General features: G+C 39.9%; 4 protein-coding genes across 4 annotated transcripts; all 4 read left to right on the forward strand.

The window, feature by feature from the left end:
• The first annotated feature begins 3,653 nt into the window (after positions 1 to 3,653).
• LOC118816317 (trace amine-associated receptor 1-like) lies at positions 3,654 to 4,682 on the forward strand. The gene is made up of 2 exons (XM_036582841.1): positions 3,654 to 3,976; positions 4,049 to 4,682. Exons 1-2 carry the CDS (start codon positions 3,654 to 3,656, stop codon positions 4,680 to 4,682), a joined length of 957 nt encoding a protein of 318 aa, XP_036438734.1.
• Positions 4,683 to 10,103: 5,421 nt separating this feature from the next.
• Positions 10,104 to 11,132, forward strand: LOC118816233 (trace amine-associated receptor 1-like). The gene has a single exon (XM_036582755.1). It carries the CDS (start codon positions 10,104 to 10,106, stop codon positions 11,130 to 11,132), a length of 1,029 nt encoding a protein of 342 aa, XP_036438648.1.
• A 4,861-nt stretch (positions 11,133 to 15,993) lies between these two features.
• Positions 15,994 to 17,025, forward strand: LOC118816318 (trace amine-associated receptor 1-like). Its single transcript, XM_036582842.1, has 2 exons — positions 15,994 to 16,315; positions 16,388 to 17,025. Exons 1-2 carry the CDS (start codon positions 15,994 to 15,996, stop codon positions 17,023 to 17,025), a joined length of 960 nt encoding a protein of 319 aa, XP_036438735.1.
• A 3,382-nt stretch (positions 17,026 to 20,407) lies between these two features.
• Positions 20,408 to 21,448, forward strand: LOC118816234 (trace amine-associated receptor 1-like). Its single transcript, XM_036582756.1, has one exon. It carries the CDS (start codon positions 20,408 to 20,410, stop codon positions 21,446 to 21,448), a length of 1,041 nt encoding a protein of 346 aa, XP_036438649.1.
• The last annotated feature ends 4,742 nt before the right edge of the window (positions 21,449 to 26,190 follow it).

Below are 26,190 nucleotides of genomic sequence, written 5' to 3' on the forward strand. Positions count from 1 at the left end.
AAGCTGGAATATTGTTTATGTGTAATATTTTAACTGTTCAAGAGAGTGATGGCTTGTGGGAAGAAGCTCCTTTATAGCCTGGATGTCCTGATTCTCATCTGGCTGAAGCGCCGGCCTGAGGGAAGGAGCTGGAACAGGTGGTGTCCGGGGTGAGAGGGGTCAGTGGAGATCTTCTCTGCACGCTTCCTGGTTCTGGAGGCATGCGGTTCCAACAATGTGGGCAACTTAACCCCAGTTGTCCTCTTTGCAGACCTGATAATGTGCTGCAGTCTGTGGAGGTCATGCTTGGTGGCTGAGCTGCCCCACACTGTGATGGACATGGTGATGACAGACTCTATGATGGCTGTGTAGAACCGCACCATCAGCTCCTGGGGCAGGTTGAACTTTCTCAGCTGACGCAGGCAGTACATCCTCTGCTGGGCTCTCTTGGTGATAGAGCTGATGTTGCTGTCCCACTTCAGGTCTCTCTTCAGGTCCAGGAACTTGCAGAACTCTACTGCCACCACAGTTCTGTCCAGGATGGTGAGTGCTGACAGGGTTGGAGGGCTCCTCCTGAAGTCCACTGTCATCTCCACTGTTTTTGCTGTATTCAGCACCAGGTTATTGTGGCTGCTCCAAAGGACCACCTGATCAACCACCCATCTGTAAGCAGACTCGTCACCATCTCGGATGAGACCAATGACTGTAGTGTCATCTGCATATTTCAAGATTTTGACTGAGGTGTCCGTGGAGGTACAGTTATTCATGTACAGTGAGAAGAGCAATGGTGAGAGTACACAACCCTGTGGAGCACCTGTACTGATGATCTGGGTGTTTGAGGTGAACTGTCCCAACCTCACCTGCTGCTCTCTGCCAGTGAGGAAGTTGGTGATCCACTGGCAGGTGGCGGTTGGCATGCTGAGTTGGAGTAGTCTGTTGTGTAGCTGTCCTGGGATGATCATATTAAAGGCTGAGCTGAAGTCCAAGAACAGAATTCTTGCATACGTTCCTGGCTGTTCAAGCTGTTGGAGAATTAGATGGAATCCTATGTTCACTGCATCGTCCACTGACCTGTTTGCCCAGTATACAAACTGCAGGGGGTCTAGCAGAGGATCTGTGATGTTCTTCAGATGGGAGAGCACCTGTCTCTCGAAGGATTTCATGACTACAGAGGTCAAAGCAACGGGTCTGTAGTCATTCAATCCTGTGATGGTTGCTTTCTTGGGAACTGGTATAATGGTGGAGTGTTTGAAGCAGGAAGGTACGACACACAGCTCCAGTGATTTATTAAAGAGCGCTGTAAAGACTGGCGCGAGCTGGTCAGCGCAGGGCCTCAGACAGGAGGGTGATACACCATCTGGTCCTAGTGCTTTCCTCACTTTTTGTCTCCTGAAGAGTCGATGCGCGTCAGAAACTGCCTCAGAAACTGGTGTAGGAGCAATTTTTTCCCAAGGAACAGGCAAAATCCCAATACCTCACTCCATCACACAACAACTCATTTCCAATAGGTATTTGTGGGGGATGATGAACAAAGATATTTATAGATTCATAGCCTCCTATTCAACATGTTCACAGTACAAAACGCCAAAGACATTACCCACAGGGAAACTTATGCATTTACCTGTGCCCAATCTACCCTGGTCACATTTAGCCCTGGACTTTGTTACAAATTTACCAGCCTCTCAGGGTTTTACTACCATACTCACCATTGTAGATAGATTCTCACATAGTGTCCGTTTTAATCCATTTGCAGCCTTACCCACTGCATTTCAATCAGCCGAAACCTTGGTTAATCAGGTTTTCCATTACTTTGGGATCCCAGAGGATATTCTATCAGATAGGGGTCCCCAGTTTACATCACAAGTTTGGGCCTCATTCTTTGAACATGCATGAACCAAGAATTTTCTGTCATAACAATCCTCATGACTGGGCTAGATATTTGCTATGGGCGGAGATGGCACATACCTCGAACATAAGCTGAGCTACTGGAACCACCCCATGTCAATGCGTTCTTGGCTACCAACCTCCCTGTAGCTCCTGTTCCCACTGTGAATGAGCGGATGCAGCACAGCAAAAGTGTCTGGTAAGAAACCCACCAAAGGATCACAGCTGTCCTTCAGTGGAACAAGAGTGAAGCGGATCGCCAATTCTTTTTCTATTCCTGCATACGCAAGAATATGGTAGAAGAAGCCTTTATATTCAGAAATAGCCCTCGGTCTGCCTTTAAAGCTTGGCTACAACATTTATTTTAAAACCACCAAAAGTATTTGTTCAGTCACACCCTTTGCTAATGGGTGTACAAAATCAAGCAATTAGATGCTTTGTGGTGACTGTTTAGGGAAGGCCCTTTCCTGTTCCAGCATGATTATGTCCCTGTGAACAAACCAAGCTCCATAAAGAAATGGTTTGGTGAGTTTGATGTGGAGAAACTCCAGTGGCCTGCACAGTCCTGACCTCAACCCCATTGATATGGAATGTTGATAGCAAGCCAGGCCATCTTGTTCAACATGCCTGGAATGCTCTTTTGACTGAATGGGCACAAATTCCCAAAGACACACTCCAAAATCTTCCCCAGGTGAGTGGAGGCTGTTCTTGCTGCAAAGGGGGGGACAACTCCATATTAATGCACATGATTTTGTAAATCAATGTTACATAAGCTCAGAAAGGTGTGAAGGTCAGGTGTCCACATACTTTTGGCCATGTAGTGTAGCTATCATGCATGAATAATAAAATAGCATTTCGGCTGGTATTACTTAATATTGCAGTTGTTACTGAAATACATGGGATAGATGTTATCAGACAGTGTCTACTTGCTGTTTCTAGCATAATGACATATTGCTCAGACATGTTTAATTTAAATACATTTCCTTTTCCCTTTTTTTCTTGGCTTAGTAATATTTACACTGTGCAGTAATCAGAGTTGGAAAATTCTTATGTACCACTATCAGTTTAACAGCTTGTAATCTGTCTGGGTGAACTTAGTTTGATTTGTGTTATGTAACTACCACATAGGTCAATCAATATCAAGGGATCAGGAAATAGGAGTGATTTAGCAGAAGGGTGTTTCTGATGCAGGTCTGTCAGCCTATAAATGAAAGCTGCTCTTTCATTAGAGCTGGCTTTGCCCCCCCACCCCCCATACAAGCATTGGTAAAGCTGGATACTGAACTCGTTGAACACAGATGGTAAAAAGAGAAAAACCTATAATAATATTGTGGTTGTTTTTAATCTATTGTCAATTATAGCAGGGATTACATAGCTACTTATGTATGATACGCTTTTTTCTATTTTTAATGTGTCTCCAAAAGAATTAGGAAATGTTTTTGGAACAATCCTTTCATTCTTTCATGCTATTTGAAGTGAATACTTTTCAGCAATGTTTCATTAATTATTGTTTTCAATCTATTCTGAATCATAGAATTATAGAGTTACATAGCACTCCTATACCTGTGTATATATATTAAGCTTTTCTACTTTTTTTAATGAGTCTCAAAAGCAATTAGGACATACTTTTGGAATTAAGATTAGAATTATTTTATGATTTTATGTTTTCATGCCATTTGAAGTGAATCATTTTCAGAAATGTTTCTGCCTTGAATAATTAATTGTAATGAAAGCACTTCTTACATATTTCTTAAAGGCATATTTCTTTACAGATAAAGGAAAAGAGCATAATGGACTTGAGCATAAGTCAAAATGGGAGCGTAAGAAACATTTCTCTTTGTTATGAACATCATCCTAACTCCTGTCAGAAATTTATATATCCACTGGCTGTGCGAGTCTTTTTATATTTTGCCATTGGTGTTGTTGTACTTCTTACATTATTTGGAAATCTTCTGGTGATCATAGCCATAACTCATTTCAAGCAGCTGCACACACCAACTAACTACCTCACTCTCTCTCTGGCTGTAGCTGACCTGCTTGTAGGAGGGGCTGTGATGCCTGCTAGCATGATACGCTCTGTGGAGACTTGCTGGTATTTTGGGAGTTTATTCTGCAAAATGCACAGCAGCCTTGCCATTATGCTGTGCACTGCATCTTTGTTAAATCTTGCATTTATCTCTGTTGAGCGATATTATGCAGTATGTCACCCCCTGCAGTACCACAGTAAAATGACTCCTCTTGCTACTTTATTCATGATCACTGTTTGTTGGAGTCTTGCTGCTGCTGTGGGAATTATATATCCAGAGCTAAATGTTCAAGGCATAGATGCTTACAGTGATGTGTTATGTAAGGGAGCCTGTGTGGTGGTTATAGGACAGATGACAAGTTTATCGATTACTGTGACCTTGTTGTACGTACCTACCATTATCATGCTAAGCATATATCTGAAAATATATCTTGTTGCACGGAGGCAATCACGGTTAGTCCGCAATGCTCTCTCTCATGTAAATAAATCCAGAGGGCAGCCCACCGTGAGTAAAGCAGAAAGAAAGGCAACTAAAACATTAGCCATTGTCATGGGAGGTTATCTGTCATTTTGGGCACCATTTTCTATCTATAATCTCATTGTGACATTTTCTGGTTTAAGTGGTCCACCACAAGTGTTTGATTTGCTTTGTTGGGTTGCTATGTCAAATTCAGCTTGTAATCCTATCATATATGCATTCTTCTACAAGTGGTTTAGAAAGGCACTCAAAGTTATTTTATTAGGTCAAATATTTAGGAGAAACTCTTCCAGAATACAGCTGTGTTCAGAGTAGCACAACGCAATAAAGCACCATTCACAAAAAGCAGCTCAATGTTATGCAGTGTTTTGTGCATTTGTATGATTGTTTTAGTATTTGGTTTTAGGGTTTTGCTGCTGTATCTCACCAGTTTCAGCTCAAGATTTTGATTATAGGCTAGAATGAAAACATGCAGGACTATGGGGCTGGAGCTGGATAACTCAGCTTTGCCGCATCACCTTTCCACCTTTTTAATACATCCTCTGTATGAGCAAACTTACGTTGCATGTTGAAGAGAGTATTTTTTTCATTTAGAGTATCAACAAAACTTCTAATTTGACCAGGGTGCCAAACTTTTGCATATAACTGTATCTGTGTAGCATGCGTAATAATAATAATAATAATAATAATAATAATAATAATAATAATAATTCTTTGTTTATATCATGCTTTTCGTTTTAGTTACAGAATCTCAGAGAGCTTTAAGCAGGAATGTACTTAAAAACAGAAAAGAAAAAATACTGCCCCAAAAATGAGCCCCAAATACATTAGACAAACATATTTAATGTGGATTTTCATGCAGTTAACACACATCACACATGCATTCATAATATTTAGGAGCTATATAAGAAGATAATTTTACACCAAAATATCTGTAATTGATCCTTGCAGTTTGCTTGTAGACTGCCTTAACTGAGCAAAGTGGTTTGAACAGGCTGTAAAGTAACGCATTGTCAAACAAACTTTAACAAATTCTTCCATTATGTGTAACTGTGTCACTTAGTCTGGTTGAGCTGAAATGTATAACTGATTATTGTCAGTATTAAAGTGAATTGAAGTTATTGTGAGATATGATGTGACAGTAAATTTGATTAAGAAATAGAGTATGGCAGCAAAGCAAACTGTTATGCTGTATTTCCATGTTTTTAGTAGGCAAAAGATGGCAGAATACTTCATTGTTTTTAATGGAATAGTTGCAATGTTACACTGACTGCAGCAGTAAGTAGAAAATTCCTTTGAGATTTAAATTTTCCCAACTTTTGCCATTGGCTACAGCAGTGGAATAAACTTAGTTCTTTAACTTCAAAGAAAACACAATATTACAAGTATTGGCATGTGTTCAAAACACTTTTAGGATATGATGACTAACACCATCGCCTTGCACACTGGGAAGAAATCCCAGAGCTGTAAGTGCTATACTGGTAATCTTATCATCATGGCAAAGTTTCAGTGAGTGCATGCCACCATTGGATATGTACAACTGTCAAATCTGCACATATGCGGAACGGCGGTGTTTCAGTACCAACATAGATAAATAGATTTTTAAATTCGATCTAGAGGTTGTTGAGATTATAAGCAAAGGTTATGGGGTCTGGTGTACTGCTTGACAGCTTGTCTGGTGAGAGTTCTTATATACTGAAAGACTTGTTTGGTTCATATTTTTCAGATTTCTTTCCTTGCTTGTTTATATAGTTCATTTCAGTCTTAAGACTTTCATTTTTGATATCCTTGTTAACAGCTTTAAGTGCCACAAAGTCATCCTGCCTGAAAGCATATATTTTTCTCATTGAAAGGATATTTGATTTATGGGTTGATCCAGGGTTTTAAGATGGGATATGTTCTGATGATTTTGTATAAAAGAATCTATATATAATTTCATATTGTCAGTGATGACCAAGATCTGCTCGTCTAGCCCACCCTCAAAAACCCAGTCCATGCAAGCAAAACAGACTTGAAGAAGTGCAACAGTGTCCTCTGACCATTGGGGAGCGCTGTGTTTTATGGGTCTGTGCTGTTTCAGCTGTTGTTTGCAAACAGGATGTAGGTGGATGAGGTTGTGGTATGCTAGTCCTAGCATTGGAAGAGCTCTTGCTGACTAGCCCCCAGAAATATTGCTGTAGAGGAACACAGTGATGTCTGGGTATTTGCTGAGCATAGTGTGTGCATGTTGTGCGCTATTTGCTCAGCTGCTGCCTTGACATTGGTCCATTTTGAAATATATGCGCCGCTGAGCATAACAGTTGAGAACTCCCTTGGGAGGTAAAGGCTCAGGTGGACAGTGTGAGGAACTCCAGGTTCTGATTACAGACCTTCCCATATACCTTGATTGATACACCAGTGGGAGTTGATGTACATGCGCACTCCACCACCTGCACACTGTGTTTTTGGTTATATCTGCCCTCACGATCCTGAAGCCATACTGTAAGGGTCCAGCAGAGGGCAAGGGCAGCGAGGCGCCACCAGTTCAGGGAACTCCAATTCCCAGAAGCCCTTGGGCTGATTAGGGCCAACCTGGCACTCCTGTGGACTCCTCTACCTAAGGCCATGGCAAAGAGCAGCCCTTTGTCACACCTTTGTAGAGGGGTGACCGGTACGGTACTCTGTGTTGCTTAAGAAAAGAAAAAAAAGGAAAAGATAAGAAGAGAGGTCTGAAAAAAGAATGAATTGCCCCAAAACTACTTATAACAAAAAGAAGGCTAAAACAAGAAATGGTTCCAAGCCAAACAAAAAGTGTTTGTTCTACAAAGAACAAACAGGTGAAACATAAAACTGATCTTCCTCTCATAATTACAGAGAAAGTTTTGTTTTCTGATTATCTTTTATGTTACTTTTCTAGCTCAGCCTTTGTTTGAGCACACTGTTTTTGATTTTCAGCGTCTCCTTTGTCTGTCTCCTGAGGCGTTTTTCCCATTTTCCTCTGTGCTTCCCGGTGGCGCAGCAGTAACTGCTCGGATCGCCATTCAGTACATTGGTTTGAACCTGACTCTGAGCCACTTCAACCCCAACATGCAGAATCACTCCATTTGCACTCCATCACCTTATTCATTCATTTAAGACCCTTTCTCACAGGTTTTCCTCTCTTCCATCCCGTAACACATACAGGCTATCTTCAGTGTGCGGGACAGATTCATCAAGCCAAGTCTCAGTCAAAGCAAAGACACTTGCCTCCCTTAACGATTCCTCAGAAAGACAATTAGCGTGTATCAAGTCAACTCAAGGGTAGAGGTTTGAAAGGGCAAAGTCTGAGTCTGCACCGCACCCCATCTCACTGATGGAAAAGATTGAATAAAACATTGGTTGACTAGAGAGCCCTCCTAAAAAGGTAGTATAGGGGAGCAGGCTATGGACTGTATGCATTGGACTCTCTGACAGGGGTGAACGTCTGAACTAACAGAAGAGAGTTATACCAGATGACAAGTTATAGTTGGGGTAAACTTATATATGGTGAGTTGTGTAAGATGGCCCTATGGAGAGTTGCGCAAGAGGGCCCTGTAAGGAGGGAACAGCCTGGTAAGAGTTACACTAGAGTGGATTTTTTAAAAAAAAGACATCATAAGCATTTGGTTTTAAAGGTTACCAAAAAAGGTGTAATGTTTGGATATGATTGGGATTAAAATGGTATGGAATAGTGTAAATGGGGTGGGGAGATTACCTTGTGGTTGACCGGGAACCATCTTGCAATTTGATGCTCAATAAAGCAAAGGCCTTTTCCTTCCTTCCACAAGAACTCAGCGGCTGAAGTCTTGTTCATTCCTTTTTGTCCTTTTTCATTTTCATTGATATTCTTTGATTCTTTTCATTCTTTTTGAAGCCGTTAGATTACAGATAGTTAATAGGGCAATAATATAGACAATATAAGAGTTACTTATACATGTCCAGACCCTGGGCAAAAGAGAGAGCTCTTGGCTGCGACATCACCTACCTCTTTTCCTCTTTGGACTGAGTTTTATATCAGGATATGAGTGGTTTGATTCATTCATACAGTGGATGGAGCTCTGTAGGAGTAGAAGGACTGCCTGGGAATGGGTGAGTTAAGCTCCATTCTTCCTAGGTTTAAGTCAGTGCTCCAGACAATACAATCACTGAAAATCTATATGATAGAGACCATAATCCAAATACACCGCACCCAGTTAGGCATGGTGTTTCATGCAGTCATGGTACACCTGCACATTAAAAAAACAGAAAACACTGGACAGCTTAACACCCGAACGCACAGACAAACGAATGCACCAACCGTGATGTCGCAGGAACCTACCTATAAATGCAGCTTTAGAAAGAAGAACTTGACTCAGAATTGTTTTTTTACTACAGAACATAAATAAAAGCAAGACCACTGAAGCAGAGATTCAGCATGCTGTATTTGCCAAGCCTGGAAATGTAATGATTTTGAAGTAGTGCAATACAGTGATATCAGTTTTGCAAGGAGAAAAGGACAATAAACTGTGTAAAACATACTCATGTGTAAAAATGGCAACATGTGTAAAAATGGCAACATTTACATGGCTTTGAGCTGCTTTCAGGAAGATCTTTGATCTAGTATTGTAGATTTGTAACTGTAACATGGTATTTCATAGGTTAATACATTTAAACCTTAATTTGAAACCTTAAAAAGCAAAATAAGTTATAGTTCTGCAGTGTTAAGTTTTGGTTGATTATGACATAAATTTGATTGTGAATCTGATTTATTGGCAGTTTTTGAGGGGACAATGCACAGTTTGGCTACAACTTAAAACATGCTTGAAAGCACAGCAGACATAGGTAAATTAGAACATGTTGAAGTGTAAGCGACGCACTGATACTGTCTCCAAGGCCTATGTTAATACAGAATACCACACCATCTCCAAATGCACTGTCTGTTTTTGCAAAACCTCAGATGTATCTTTGAATGAATTTCCCCTGCACCTCTGAATGATGCTGCCCTGCTGAATGTGGGCACTAAGTTAGGCTCAGATTTCCTGCTCTTTCAGTCTCTGAATCTCCAGCAAGTGTGGCCTCCAAGACTCCTATTCTGCCTGAAATTCTACAGTCTACTCATAAGGTGAGTTTTTGAAAACTGTTTTAAGGCTCACCCATTGGTTTTCTCCATAGGCCACATTCAGCTTTGGCTCCTTGTACTACCAACCCTGATCCAGCCCCCAACTTCAGTCTGAATCCTGCTCCAAAAAGAGTATAGTGTAATAAACTAGCGCTAACATGTTGAGTGATTATTACACTACATTGTTTATAATTTTATTTTGTATTCTTAAAGGGCCCAAATCATGGCAAAGTTTATTTTGATTCATATTTGGCAACTATCGCTTAGATTATTAAGGGATCAGGAAATAGGAGTGATTTAGCAGAAGGGCGTTCCTGATGCAGGTCTGTCAGCCTATAAATGAAAGCTGCTCTTTCATCAGAGCTGGCTTTGCCCCCCATATACAAGCATTGGTAAAGCTGGATACTGAAAAGTTACATAGCATTCATAAACCTCTCATGTATATTAAGCTTTTTACAGTTTTTAATGCGTCTCAAAAACAATTAGGAAATACTTCTGAAATTATGATTTTTATGTTTTCATGCTATTTGAAGTGAATCCTTTTCAGCGGTGTTTATTTAATTACTGCCTTAAATAGTTAATGTTTATAGAAACCACTTCTTAAAGGCATATTTCTTTACAGATAAAGGAAAAAAAGCATAATGGACATGAGCATAAGTCAAAATGGGAGCATAAGAAACATTTCTCTTTGTTATGAACATCATCCTAACTCCTGTCAGAAGTTCATCTATCCACAGGCCATGCGAGTTATTATATATTGTGTAATTAGTGTCATTGTACTTCTCACATTATTTGGAAATCTTCTGGTGATCATATCCATAACTCATTTCAAGCAGCTGCACACACCAACTAACTACCTCACTCTCTCTCTGGCTGTAGCTGACCTGCTTGTAGGAGGGATTGTCATGCCTCCTAGCATGATACGCTCTGTGGAGACTTGCTGGTATTTGGGGAATTTGTTCTGTAAAATGCACAGCAGCCTTGACATGACATTATGCACGGCATCTGTTTTAAATCTTGTATTTATTTCAATTGAACGATATTATGCAGTATGTCACCCCCTGCAGTACCACAGTAAAATGACTCCTCTTGCTACTCTGTTCATGATCACTGTTTGTTGGAGTCTTGCTGCTGTTGTGGGAATTATATTTCCAGAGCTAAATGTTCTGAGCATGAAAGCTTATGATGATGTTTTATGTGCAGGAGCCTGTGTGCTGGTTTTAGAACCCATGATACGTTTAGCAATTTCAGTGTCTTCTTTGTATCTCCCCACTGTTATCATGCTAAGCATATATCTGAAAATATATCTTGTTGCACGGAAACAATCACACTTAGTCGTCCAAACTGTTTCTCAAATAAACTCATCCAGTGGACAACCAGCCATTAGTAAGTCAGAGAGAAAAGCAACTAAAACATTAGTCATTGTCATGGGAGGGTTTCTGTCATTTTGGGCACCATTTTCTATCTGTAATCTTACTGTGACATTTTTTGGTTTTAGTGGTCCACCACAACTGTTTGATGCGCTTGGTTGGATTGCTTATTTAAATTCAGCTTGCAATCCTATTATATATGCATTCTTCTACAAGTGGTTTAGAAAGGCACTCAGAGTTATTTTGTTAGGTCAAATATTTAAAAACAGCTCTTCAAGAATGAAGCTGTGTTCAGAGTAGAATAAAGAACATCCACAATCACCAGGACTCGTAATTATTATTTTCAATACAGCACAGCACCCATTTTCTTAAGCTGTGTTCTGAGACTTTTTCTTTCTGACACCCGATCTTTGCCTAAGAAGAGCTGTCAGGACCGACCTGTGTGATATGTTTTGTACCTTGTAACTTTATGCTATCTTTATGTAGGTGATGTGACGTTCCTCTTCATTTTTTGGGTGAGAACATCTGTAACAGAAGTATTAAATTTTTATGTTCTTAGATGTCCTTTTTTGTCCTAAATTTGCTACATATACATGTGAGTTTTGATTGCACACTCTTGGTGTAAGTGGTTGTATTCTCATTCTTTTTTATAATTCTATTTTAGACTTAATTTTATTTGAGAGCCCATTACTGACTATTACAATTTGTACAGCCTCAATTTTTTCAGTCAAACCTAAGTGTTTAGCTCCAGTCCTCCATGCTAGAAAAAACAGCATAGACCAGCATGCCTGGTCACCAGCTGAACCAGCATATGTTGTGATTTGGTTGCTGGTATGCTAGTTAACCAACATGACCAGCTAAACCAGCACCAGACCAGCACAAATCATAGAATGCATGCTGGTCTATGGTGCCTTTTTTTACCAGTGCTGTAATTCACCTGCATTAGTGTTGTGTGTTCCTGCAGCTGCTGTAACACACCTGATTTGTTACTTAATTAATCATTAAATAATGATAAGACTTTTACAGTATCGTCTTTGAGTTAAAGTCACATCAACAAGCCATCTGAATGCATTCAATTAAAGTGCCTGTGGTAAGATGCTGAGAAGTCTGTGTCCTATCTCTGGAACTCTGGAGTTCAATTCACAACCAGGACTTCACAAGAGCCCAGTTGGCTTTGCTCTCACTAGTGGAAAATGTGGCCTTTAAGCAATCCTTAAAAAGTCTTATAAAGTCTTCATATAGAAAAAAATAAGGTCATAAAATGTCTGAAAATGTCATATTATTAGGGCTATTCATTTTAGGGATGTTTAGGCAGTGAAGAACCACTTCTGGCTTTAAACCACCGTTAGCACGAACAGCGCATTCAAACTAGGGCTGTCACTGTCATGAAATATTAGCTGATGATCAATTGTCATATAATTAATTGTGATTAGTGATTTGTCTTTCCTTGTTGACTTAAATGCAGCTATTAAAGTACAAGCCTAACGTGGCCAAACTGATTAGCCATCTTGCTTCCTAGCTGTGTTTGATTAGTTGCTATTGCTTCTGTCGAAATGATACACTGACACACACATTGTCCCACAAATGACTACAGCTACACAGATTCCTTTGTTGAGTCAAGCAAAGCTCTACAAGATGGACATATGAGCATCAGCAGTGCCACCTGGTGTTCTAAAGAGCACTACAGAACTGTCCACATAGACAGCACCACCTGGTGTTCTGTAGTGCACCCTAGAGCCACCATAAATGTCAACAGTGCTACCTGGTGTTTTGGAGAGCACCCCAGAGCCTCTAGGGAGCGCACATGAGCTGGCGCCAGCATCAACAGCTCATCAGTCAACTCCTCATGGTGCTTTCCCTTCCAGTGCCAAACACAGCCAGGTTGAGGTGATAGCCACCATCCAGCCAGGTGACCATTTGCAGCTGAGTGGAGTATGGCTCCCGGGCATCTTCAATGTTGAAGAGTGGTAATTCCTAGCCAGCTGCCTTGCTCTCTGTTGGCTGGTACTATCTGGAAAGGGGGCAGGCATCTCTTTACTCTGGGCCATGTGTACTTCTTCCAACTCGGCGGCCATCTCCCCACTCTGAGACCAATGTAGCCTTGGTATAGAAGAAAATGCTGAAAACAATTTGCATACAGACAACTGCTCTTTTATTTTGAACAGGGGCTTCAACAGTAGCAAGAAATGCCCAGCCTAGCACTAACCCCAACATGAAACACAGGAAGGGGGAAACACAGGAGGTCACAACATCTGAGGAGGGTAGAGATTTCACATTGTACCCTTTTTACACTGACCACTTGCATGACCAGACCACAATATTCTACAAACAATTGGGCATGTGACAGTTTTTGTCCTTCTGTGAAAATGTTCCTTCCTGTCTTTCTGTTTTTCTGTGCAGGCTAGAATCAGTTTGTTATGATGAGGTAGGTGGTCTAATAATGTCTCCTGTTTCCCCCTGAAAAGAGAGCTAAATACTTTTGTGGTACATTAGAGCTATACTCTGCATAATACCACATGAATTAAATAAAATTAACCAGCTGTTCCAAAACAGACAGGAGTCATTTCTTCAAACGTCCTCTAACAAATACACCTAACATCTGTTCTTGTAAATAAATCACTCATCTAAAGGCTGTTTTAATTTCTGAGTTATAATAACATGGTATGTATATACAGACATTATATAAGTATGATTTCATGGTTTTCCAAGTTAAACTGGTGATCTGAAAGTACTCTGGCGTACTGTAGATCAGTGTTTCCCAACCCTGGTCCGAGAGGCGCACTGCTCTATACGTTTTGGTGTTCTCCCTGTTCCCAAAATACTTTATCCAACTGATCAGCTCATTGACAACCCCTCACTGAGCTGAAGTGGATCTGTTAAAGCAAGGACAGCACTAAACTGTGCAGGGCAGAGGGCCTCGCTGTAGAGTACATTAGAGCATGTGAGAGGAGGCTGAACCCACTTCCTGTTCCTAACACACTTGATCCAGCTGATCAGCTCATTTGTTTGTGGTTGTTATTTTCAAAATGTGAAATTCAATTACAGGAGTAAGACTGAAATGCACACTTTACAACAGGGGTGCACAACTCTAGCCCTTATTTTTAGCAATAAGTGCAATCAGGTGTATCTGAGTAGGTAAATCACCAAACTGTGCTGGACACTGGCCCTCCAGAACTGGAGTTGTGCACCCCTACTGTACAAATACAGAGTTGAATTATGGCCTACGTTAAAGCCTTCTGTCTGGGATAGCCCTGGCTGTTTGTTTGTTCACCTGACATTTTTATTGTACTTTTATTGTACAGAACATTTAGGTGTGCTGTAAAATTCATTTTACTGCATTTGTAACCCTCTTGCTCTTTAAAGGGTTATTTGAAGAACAACAGGTTTTACATCAAAGGGAAAAAGCATTTAACCATACAAGGAACCATTTGACCACCTGAACCTGATCAGCAGCTGCAAAATTAATAGGCTTAGATGCACAGGTACACTGGGGTCTGCTAGTATAAATGCATCTGTTTTGCATTGTTTTCCAGCATAATACAAATGTGTTCATTATCCATTATATTATCAGTGAATTTTTAGAGTGGGAAGTAGAACCTTTTGGCAAATCCTCTGATGAGCAGATTAGATCCAACTGAGAGGGACTGACTGAAGTGGGAAACTGGGGCCTTTATGTAATTTGAGGGACCCTACAGAATATGTGTAGTCAGCGTGAAGGGCCGACAGACTCTGTAGGTGTGGGCCTCTAAATGTTTGGAAACAGCCCTGAGTGTAGCAAAGTCTTCTCTGGAAGATTTATTTTAAAACCACCAAAAGAATATGTTCACCCAAAAGGTGTACAAAATCCGGCAGTGCGGTGGCGCAGTGGGTAGCGCTGTCGCCTCACGGCAAGAATGGCCTGGGTTTGATTCCCGGCCGGGTGACCAGGGTCATTTCTGTGTGGAGTTTGCCTGTTCTCCCCGTGTCTGCATGGGTTTCCTCCGGGTACTCCGGTTTCCAAAGACATGCAGTTAAGCCAATTGGACTTGCTAAATTGCCCCTAGGTGTGAATGTGTATGTCTGTCTGTCATGGACTGGCGACCCATCCAGGGTGTATCCTGCCTTCGGCCCAATGACAGCTGGGATAGGCTCCAGCACCCCACCGCGACCCAGAAGGATAAGCGGTTTAGATGATGTGTGTACAAAATCAAGCAATTATATGTTTTGTGGTGACAGTTTGGGGGACTGTGCACAAAGCAAGCTCCATAAAGACATGGTTTAAAGAGTATGATGTGGAGGAGTGCACAGAGCCCTTCCCTCAACAACACTGAGCACTGTTGGGATGAACTGGAACGTTAACAGCAACCCAGGCCCTCTCGTCCAACATCAGTGCCTGACCTAACAAATACTATTTTGACTGAACGTAGTGTAGCTATAAAAAAAAAGAAAATAGTGTAGCTACCATACATGAATAAAACAATAACGGTTTTGCTGGTGCTACTGAATATTGCAGATATTATTGAAATAAAATGAGATGTAATCAGGCAGTGCGTACTTGCTTTTTCTAGTGTAATGTCCTAATGCTAATACATGTTTCAGTTATATACATTTCCTTTCCTCTTTCCTGTTTTCTTGGTTTAGTAATATTTCAGTAAGAAGGATTTTTCTATGTAGCACTATCATTTTAACAGCTTGTAATCTGTCTGGGTGAACTTATTTTGATTTGTATTTGGTAATTATAATAGTCTATCAAGGGATCAGGATATAGGAGTGATTCAGCAGAAGGGCGTTCCTGATGCAGGTCTGTCAGCCTATAAATGAAAGTTGCTCCTTTGTCTGAGCTGGCTTTGCTGCCCCTACACAAGCACTGGTAAGGCTGGATACTGAAATCATTAACCGCAAATGGAAAAAAAGAGAAAATATTGAATATCTGCTTGTTCTTAAGTATAACAGTTGCATAGCATTCATATACTATCCATGCATGATAAAGCTTCTACGATTTTAATGTGTCTCAAAAACAATTAGGAAATAATTCCAGAAGTATCATTTCGTGCTTTCATGCTATTTGAAGTGAATCCTTTTCAGCAATGTCTAATTAATCACTGCCTTGAATAGTTTTATTGAAAGCACTTCTTACATACTTATAAAACGTATTTCTTTACAGATAAAGAAGAAAAGCATAATGGACATGAGCATAAGTCAAAATGGGAGCTTAAGAAACATTTCTCTTTGTTATGAACATCATCCTAACTCCTGTCAGAGGTTCATCTATCCGCTGGCTGTGCGAGTGATCATATATTTTGCCATTGGTGTCATTGTACTTCTTACATTATTTGGAAATCTTCTGGTGATCATAGCCATAACTCATTTCAAGCAGCTGCACACACCAACTAACTACCTCACCCTGTCTCTGGCTGTAGCTGACCTGCTTGTAGGAGGGGTTGTGATGCCTCCTAGCATGATACGCTCTGTGGAGACTTGCTGGTATTTGGGGAGTTTATTCTGTAAAATACACAGCAGCCTTGACATTTCGTTGTGCACTGTATCTCTTATGAATCTTGTGTTTATCTCCATTGATCGATACTATGCTGTATGTCACCCCCTGCTGTACCACAGTAAGATAACCCCTGCTGCTACTCTAGTCATGATCGTTGTTTGTTGGAGTTTTTCTGCTGCTCCAGCACTGGTAATAATGTTTCCACCTCTCAGTAAGGACGACAAGTCTTACCAGGACAACGTGGCCTGCAAAGGACTCTGTGTGATCTCGCTAGCACCCATGGCAAGCCTCACAGCTTCACTGTTCTATTTTTACACACCTGCTATAATCATGCTTTGTATGTATCTGAAGATATATCTCGTTGCACAGAGACAATCACGTTCAATACACAATGCACAACAAACGAAAACACGCAAGGAGAATACAAGCATCAGCAAGTCTGAGAGAAAAGCCACTAAGACATTAGCAGTAGTCATGGGAGTTTTCTTACTGTTTTATGCACCAATTTTTTTCTATAGCATTATTATTCCTGTCTCTGGTTATATCGGTCCCCCTCAATTGTTTGAACTGCTGAGTTGGATTGGTTATTCAAATTCAGCATGTAATCCTATTGTATATGCATTCTTTTACCAGTGGTTTAGAAGGGCACTCAAAGTTATTGTCTTTGGTAAAATATTTAAGCAAAACTCTTCAAGATTAAAGTTATCATCAGAATAGATTTCTTCAGAACAGATAGCTTCTCTTATATTATATATATTATATTGCACTGTCCAACGTTTTAATCCTTCACACTTAATATAATTGTAATTGTATGTGGTTTGATCAGACTTACTGATAAAAAAAACAAACACTGTCTGTTTCCACCTTAGACACGGAACTACAGACTTAGCAAATAGTGTAGTACAGATTACAAGCATTGTTTTACTGTCAATTAAAAATGTATAAAATATATGTTTCAATGCAGAATTAGTATACTAGAGTGTCAAGGAGGTGGTATGTCATGAGTTACAACATAACGAAATGTTAAGGTATTTCAACTGCATCTACAACTTTAACACACAAAATTAGTTTGCTTATTCGCAACTTGTTTGCACAGGAAAAAAGGGCAAAGGCGCAACAGTGATGAAGCTTAGGGTGATGAAGCTTTTGTGTGCTCGCCAACCAAACTTAAATGTCACTAAGCCAATTTAGGCCTACATATAATACAATCTCATAGCAGGTCCTCAAAAAATATGACAAGTTTAGGAGTGATGTTCTTAGTTCTTGCCCTTCTGTGAACTGTTCCTTCCTGTCTCTTTGTCTTTTTCTGTGCAGGCTAGAATCTGTTTAATAGGTGGTTTGAGAATGTCTCTTGTTTTCCCATATAAAGAGATAAATACCTTTGTATTACATTAGGGCTTTCCTCTGCTTAATGTTGTGTGAATTAAACAAAATCAAAACAGAGAGGCGTCATTCTTTCATTTCTTTTTGTTCTCTGACAAATGTGCATCACTACAGCTCATTTTCTGGCCAAAGCTACTTTTCACTTATGAGTTAGGAAATCATATAATATGTGTATAAACAGGATAAGTATGACTTCATGGTTTTCCAAGTTAAACTGGAGATCTGCAGGCATACTGTGGATCAGTGGTTCCCAACCCTGGTTCTGTAGGTGCACTGCTCTGCACATTTTAGTGTTCCGTCTGTTCCCAACATAATTAATCCAACTGATCAGCTCATTAACAATCCCTTACTGAGTTGAAGTGCATCTTAGGGAAAACACTAAACTGTGCAGGGCAGTGGGCCTCAGGGACCAGGAACCACTACAGTAGATTAGGGCTCATGTTTCAGCACAAACATTTTTAATGGATTGGGGAGAAAAAAAGGATGGGTCTTCAGTTGGCATTTGAAGTAAGCAAAAGACAACCAGGTTGGATGGCCAAATTTCAGTCATGGCAAAACCGGACAGTCTGGTGTATAGGGGGAGTTGGGGGTTGTGGTCAAGCAAGCATCTAATTTGTCCTATTCTGTCTCTTCTGTTTTTTTTTTTTAACAGTTTGATAATTTTTCAGAGAAATTAAAATCTGATAGGTAAACGCGAGCTGGTGGCTCACAAGGTCAGTTTGACTTAACAGTTCTCTTCTCAGCCCCTCCCCAACTGCAGCTAGCTATCCTTGCTTCTGTATGAGTAAAAGCCTATAAAACAGGATTTTTTTAAGGAGTACCCTGCGATGCACACTGTACAGGGTACAGCCTTGAATTATGGCCTACATTAAAGCCTTCTGTCTGGGATAGCCCTGGCTGTTTGCTTGTTCACCTGACATTTTTATTGTAATCTGAAAAAGCAAACCATTCAGGTGTGCTAAATGTCTGCAGGTTATTCATTTGTAACCCTTTCACTCTTAGCAAAAAAGGTTCTCTGACTTGAACAATAGCAGAACCTTTTTTGGTGCTATATAGAACCATTTTTAAATGGTTATTTAAAGAACTACATAGTACAACAGTTATACATCAGAGGGAAGAAGCATCAAACCATGCGAGGAAGCATTTTATCACCTGGACCTGATCACGAGCTGCAAAATTAATAGGCTTAGATGTACATTACAGTAGGGTCTACTAGTGTAAAAGCGATAGAGTCAAAAATATTACCTTAACATGGTCAGTGTCACAAATTTGCTTCAATTTAAATAGTAACCTATAAATAGTGCAGGATCAGTATATTTTTTGTTCATTATACTTGTCAAGTTTTCTTTGTTTTAAACTCAAACTTTTTTTGTTTTTTGAGTTTATATGTAAAGAATCTGTAATTTTAAATGTGATTTCAGCCTTTTTTGGACCCCACTGTTACAGTTGACAGTATAAATTTAATACATTTTGTTCATGTGTTTCCCCCCAGACTGAGTCTTTAGTCTGCAGTCCAAGCAACTCGAGTCACGAGTCAATATCCAACTCGCGTGTTATGTGGTTCTAGTGACATATAGTTAGACAGTTAGCATCATCTAGGAAATGGGTTCTCAGTTTGGACATGGTTCATTGCTTTTTCATAATATAATAAACTGTCGTCTGTATAATGTATAAATGAGTTGTCATGATCACACTCTATCTCAGGGGAGTCAAACTCAACCACCAAAAGGGCCATATTAAAAAATCTCAGCAAATCTGTGGGCCGGCTCTATTTTTGTTTAATTTTTAGTTCATATTTTGCTACGACTCAAACGGGCCATTGTTTATTCAAACTGCCAAAACAGGCATCTTTTCTTTTTGTGTAACCTCTGGCCCATAGATTGTTGTTGGGGGAAGGGGGTCAGAACACACACTATGTTGCAGTGCATGCTGGGGACTGTAGTGCATCTCAGGGTGAAACAGGCTAATAACAATAGAAAATTCAAATAATTTTGTGGGCCAAATAGGACAGTGTCACGGGCCTGACTTGGTCCGCGGGCCTTGTGCTTGCCACATGGGGTCTATCTGGACAGTATACTGTCTGTATTGATGTGTTGCCAGTGACGAATACTGGTCAATAAAACACATGAATGCATTATTGTCTAAGTAGAACTGTATGACTTCAGGAGTGGATGGTATTTTTATTTTTTTTTTCAAGACAACCTTGGTTGCCCACTGGGAACGTAACCAGGGAGCTCAAGTGGACTGCTTTGAATGTGAAGGCTGCTGCTATTGGCTAAGCTTGACAATAAATTGGGGCATTCCTCTCTCCCACCTGGCTAAACTACATGGCACAGGAAGAGGTATGAAGCTCGGCTGATACTTATGTCAGTTTTCCATTTGTAGATGTATTATTTTATTACACTGTGAAGGAAATAGTTGGAATTGCTGTATGTGTGAAATTTACTTACAGTTTTTAAGAATTTCATACAAACAATATTGATGTATTGACAATTTGATGTTCTAGATCAACAGATGTAAATGAGTCTTCTGAACAACTGGAAAGAGCAGTCAGTGCAGTCAGTTTTTATGCTGGCTACTTGGCAGTATTCATGTTGATTGAACTAACGATCTATTTAGCGCCTTGTGTTGAAACAATGTCCTGCTTGACATCAGAGTGTCCATCTAACCTTTCATTCACTTGTCTCAGAGCAGGACGGCAGTGTGCACGCTGTAGATGGACAACACTATCAATTTTGACCAAAATGGCATCTTGGAGAAGCCTCCACTTTGTTTTGATTCTCTTAACAGTTCTTGTCTGAAGTTGAATTATCCTCTGGAATTCCGTGTTTTGCTCTATATGCTCTTCAGTGTCTCATCTGTCCTCACAGTGATCGGAAACCTTCTGGTGATCGTAACTGTCATTCATTTCAAGCAGCTGCACACACCAACTAACTACCTCATTCTCTCTCTGGCTGTAGCTGACCTGCTTGTAGGGGGGGTGGTGATGCCTCCTAGCATGATACGCTCTGTGGAGACTTGCTGGTATTTGGGGAATTTGTTCTGTAAAATTCACAGCAGCCTTGATGTCACAGTGTGCACTGCATCCATTCTAAACCTGTGTATAATCTCTTTAGATCGATATTATGCAGTCTGTCACCCCCTTCTGTACCACAGTAAAATGACCCCTAATACTACCAAGGTCATGATCGCTGTTTGTTGGAGCATCTCTGTTGTAGTGGGATTTGGAATGATTTTTCTGGAGCTCAACATTCTGGGCAATGAAGATTTTTACTACAATAACTTTGCCTGTGAGGGTGCCTGTATGGTGTTTCAAGCTAAAGTGGGTGGGGTTGTGTTTTCAGCACTTTGCTTTTACATCCCCGCTGTAATCATACTCAGTGTATATGTGAAAATACTGCACACTGCACAACGGCAAGCACGTGCGATCCACAGTACTAACGCCCACATGAAAACAGCAGAGGAGAGAGCCAACATGAGCAAGTCGGAGAAGAAGGCCACAAAAACTTTAGCCATCATCATGGGGGTCTTTCTGTCATTCTGGGTCCCATTTTTCCTTTGTAATGCCATTGACCCATTCACTGGATACTCAGTGCCACCTTTGCTGTTCGATGTGTTCCTCTGGGTTGGGTACTTCAACTCCACGTGTAATCCTATCGTATACGCCTTCTTCTACAGCTGGTTTAGACATGCGTTCAGAGTCATTCTCTCTGGTGGAATATTCCAGACTAACTCATCACGCACTAAATTATTTTAAAGGCATAAGTACTGTAACTAAAATGTACCAGTATCAATATTTACCATGTTGTCTTGTAGTATGTCATCAAACTGAGGTGCTTGCAATTTCAACAAGTCCTGATTGGTATAATTATACCTGCTAAATTCAGAAAGATGGTAAAGAACGCATTAAGAAACTTGTAAAAAAAAATATTTGTTAGGGATGTATTGTATTTAAATAAATTCTCTTTGCTTTGACTGTGTTGTTAAATCAAGTTCCTAAACATTCAGTTAATGTGTGTTTACCTCTGCCTTTGCACGGTGTATTTTTATATTTTTATATTTTTATATTTTTCTCTGTCATCACAGTGTAAGGTCTTGAAGCATTAGTATCTGTTAGAAACTTCCCCTTGTCAGCATGTCAGTGCTGTCCACTTTTATTCATGGAGCCATTCAGGACTTTTCTTTTGAATGTTCCCCACTACAGTGAACCTCATTCAACTGATTCATTTCCACTGTAAATCATATCAGTTTGACCTTACACCACGGCTGTAAGAGAAATTCATATATTCAGCTACAGCCCTCCCACTTTAAAAACACATTATGTTACATAATGTTACCCACTCACATAGAAGTACTCCAAGATAACAGCTCCACATTGGCATGGTTAAATAGAGCACCAGACTAAAACTAAAGTATCCCTCATATGAAACTTATGTAAAGTTACACCCTCTGTCAGCTGTATTGGATTAAGCGTGCTTTACATCATGGTGAATAGAACTTTCTTTGCATTGGTGCTGAAGCCCCACCATACACACAGAAAACAGAAAAAGGTCGGCAGAGACACCAAGTTTCAGGCACATAAGCTCACTGACACTAAAAGTGAGCTTATAACTTCAGGCAGGCACATGAAACAGTGACACAAGAAAGCTAAGACATGATTAATGTTAACCCACTTAAAAGAATAATATCCCACTGAATCAATCTAAACATTGCTAGGTCACTATACCTGCGTTTTATATGTTAATTTACTGTGTGGGCTATACACTATACCCTCTGCAAAGACTGCTTTTAGGTGCCCTGTGAAAGAAATGTTAGACAAAAAAATCTCACTGCACTTTGTGAAACATTATAATTTCATCCCGACAACATGTAGGCAGATAAGAAATTACAGAAAAACTTACATAAATGAACAAGTGAACAAAGATAACGAGTGTAGATGCTTTCAGACAGGCGTACTGCATGATGCAAACGGGCTATTAACATCCTAAGATGGTGTGTGGCTTGTACAAAAAGCAGAGCAGGCCCAGCTGACCACGATTTTGAGGAAATGATCTTACTGATGGAGACCCTCATTTACAATGCAGCTGAGCCAACACAGAGATCAGGGATTGAGAAGTTAAATAGTAAAAACATAAAAAATGCTAAAAAGTAATGATAATCATAGTTGTAAATAATAAAAAAATCAATAAACTATTAAAATTACAACAATATAGTAACTTAAGAAAAAGATAAAATAAGGGTGAATAAAAAATATCATTAAATTAATAAATAAAGAAATAAAAGATGTAGAACTATAGCTTGGCAACATTAAAATAAATAAGAACATAATAAAAAAAAACATTAAATAAAAACATACTGAAAAAAGTCATTTGAAAACTAAAAGTTAACTAAAATCAAGTAAAACAGTGTCAGGCTGAGTGGGGGAGGTTAGAGACTAAAGGTTTTAGAACGTTACCCCAGTGAGCATAGCTGTAGAGATTCCAGCTCACTGGTGCACTGTAGCTAAAAGCGGATTTTCCCGGTAGCTGAATGGTGATCCAATCACTGGAACGAGTTGGTAAAATGCATTTTTAACTTTTGAGTGCTTAGCGAGAAGTCTAGGGAGCTGCTGCGTAATGTCGATGTCACTATTGGGGTACGGATGGCAGGAGCCATCACTCACAAAGACTACTCACCTGGCCAGTGTTTCAGTAACTGTGTGGCTTGTGCATTAGTATGATATGTGAGCAAAAACAGAAGAGCAGCTGTTTCTCAGGTGACTGAGAATGTCAGTGCAAGAAGTGATCAGACTGTCAGCAAGATCAGGGAGGGATATTATAGTAGGGCTGCACCCTAATTATAAAGACCAGTGTTCATTTGAGAGTCCAGTGGTGCATAAACCATCAGCACTGAGATAAGAAATAGTGAACAGGTCAGATATGTAGTATACGTTGAGAGAACAGGACAGGCCTGAATGCTTGACCTCTACAGTGAGGGGGTCCAGTGGCTCTGTTATGCTATGGGTAGCATTTTGCTCACATGGTTTGAGTCAATTTGATTCCTTAGAGAGAAGGTCACTGCAAATCAATACAACATTATTCTGACTAATCACCTTTATTGTGGGATGAAATGTTTCTATCCTGATGGGAGTGGTCAGTGCCCCATAATAGGGGTCATTGAACGGTTTGATCACTATGAACATGATGTAAATTATATGCTATGGCTCTCCCAGTCACCAGATCTCAACCAGTTGAACACCTAAAGGAGATTTCAGACCATTGTGTTACACAGCACTTTCCACCACCATCATCACACACACTTGATTACACTTATTAAGTTTAGTGTGTTTTGAATAGGGAAACCTCCAAACTGTGCTGGACACCAGTCCTCCAGGATCAGAGTTGTGCACCCCTGGTCTATAGCAAGGAGCACTGAAGCTGTTTTGGTGGCTCATGGTGGCCCAACACCTTACTATGAGACATTAAGTTGTTTTTATTTTCCTTTAATTGGTCATCTGTCTCATTGTGTCAGTGACATATAGGTGATTTCCTCACTTAAACTACAGTCAGGAGTCAGTGTAACTAGTATTCTAGAGTTAAGCTCTCCCCTACATCTGCATTTAACAGACTCTTCTATTTAAAAGCAATTTACAAAGTTGTTTGGACAGGAGCGCTTCCTGGATTCAAATCTAGTTTGTTCTAGTTTGGTGCTCTTTGCATAGGATGAGCATACGCATGAAAAAAACAGGAAAACTCCAAGGCACTCTCTTTTTAAAATCAATTAAGGAGCCTTTATTATCATGGTATGGTCATATTAAACCTTTAAAAACTCACATTTTGGCAACAAGCCTTCATCAGGGAATCACAACAGTGACTTGTTGTCTACAATGCTGCTATAAGCATTCCTAAAACAGTCATTAAAACAACGAGTGTGATTCACAACACACTTTTGCACTTTAACAGCACAGGCCTACAGGGGATGGCTCCAGATGGTGTGGTTGGGCCCTGCCTTCACTAACTTTCTTGCTTCCTCACTTCCCGTCTGCTTGCCTGTATTAATGTAATGTTGATTTAGTGAAGCTAAATTGCTTTTTCCTTTCTCTTATCTGGCCTTGATCTTTCTTCTCTGTAAGACAAACAGTTGCACTGCCCACAAAAAAAAAACCTCGTTAGCGCTATCATGAAAAGGTACAAAGAGAAAGCCAGACTTGCTGAGCTGCAGAAACAACAGACCATAAAGTCAAAGCCAGACAGGCCTCAGTTTATAGTATAAAGGTTTAGAGTCTATAGGGGCACCAATGAGGCCGTCATGCTACATACTACGTACACGCTGTAATATTCTAATGTAGTATTATAATGGAGCCCAGAGGAGCATTACAGTAATCTAATGTACTTTATGTTAATGCATGGTTCAGATGTTCTTTAAATGATAACATGCTGCCTTATTGACATTTGTAATATGGTCCTGAAACTTTAGGTCAGCATTCATAAAATTCTCCTAGGTGTCTGACCTGCTCACTCTGCCTTGAAGGCAGTGACACTGAATTTGTATTTTCTGCTCGGCCTTGTCTTTGTTTAACAGTACAAAATAATGAGACCTCCTTGAACTGATTCTGTCCAGGCATTTGGCTAACATGACATCAGGGGATAAAGATATATAAGTGAGCATCATCAGTATTTGAGTGACAGTATATGATGTATTTTTGTGTGATGGTACCAAGCAAAACCTTATATCTCCAAAAGAGTAACTTTACAGTAGAATGAAAAAGCATTCTTAACTTGTAATGGACGTCAATATAATAAGATTTTTTTCCAAGAAATTATGAACCATATCTGTCGGTCCATTCATCCTGAAATTTTAACACAATACAAAGGGTAACTGGAGTTTTCAAATTATGCAAAAAAAATAAAGAAAGATTAAAATGGAGATGGAAAGTAAAGTGGACGATATACAAGCTAAACAGCAGTGGACCCAGTGCTGACCCTTGAAGAACTCCACATCAGTTTTTGATTTTGTCAGATTTTAAGTTACTAACAGACACTGGAAAAGTTCTGTCTTTTAAAAACAAATAAAACTGGCCAAGAACTGAGCGATGGATGCCAATTAAATGTTTCAGTCTGTTCTTTAAGGGGTCATGATCAATAGTATCAAAAGTTGCATTCAAGTCTAAAAAATTTAAATAATTTTAATTTCATTTCCTACTTTCACCATGCAGTTTCAGTGCTGTGGATAGCTCTAAAACAAGATTGGTACAAATCATACAGGTTATGTTGTGAAAGAGGGTTGTGTAATTGTTTAGAAACATCCTCTTCGTTGTCATAGATTTGCTTAAATGCGTTTAAAACTACATCCTCACATGGAATCTGAAGCGTTACACATAACATGGGGAGAGGAAATTAAAACACTTTCCTTAAGTAAATAAGGAAGACTGCCTGCTGTCTAAAGCATTCTCTTTTGTGTAATGAATATGGGATGTGTATTTAATCAAGTCACTGCTCAGTGTATTATTTAGCAATACAT

The sequence above is a fragment of the Colossoma macropomum genome, unplaced genomic scaffold (genome assembly GCF_904425465.1).
Source record: "Colossoma macropomum unplaced genomic scaffold, Colossoma_macropomum, whole genome shotgun sequence".
Taxonomy (NCBI): Eukaryota; Metazoa; Chordata; class Actinopteri; order Characiformes; family Serrasalmidae; genus Colossoma; species Colossoma macropomum.

Coding starts and splice junctions, on each gene's coding strand:
- LOC118816317 (XM_036582841.1), top strand. CDS start 3,654: ATGGACTTGAGCATAAGTCAAAATGGGAGCGTAAGAAACATTTCTCTT. Junction 3,977..4,048: donor TATTTTGGGAGTTTATTCTG/CAAAATGCACAG, acceptor TATCTCTGTTGA/GCGATATTATGCAGTATGTC.
- LOC118816233 (XM_036582755.1), top strand. CDS start 10,104: ATGGACATGAGCATAAGTCAAAATGGGAGCATAAGAAACATTTCTCTT.
- LOC118816318 (XM_036582842.1), top strand. CDS start 15,994: ATGGACATGAGCATAAGTCAAAATGGGAGCTTAAGAAACATTTCTCTT. Junction 16,316..16,387: donor GTATTTGGGGAGTTTATTCT/GTAAAATACACA, acceptor TTATCTCCATTG/ATCGATACTATGCTGTATGT.
- LOC118816234 (XM_036582756.1), top strand. CDS start 20,408: ATGGACAACACTATCAATTTTGACCAAAATGGCATCTTGGAGAAGCCT.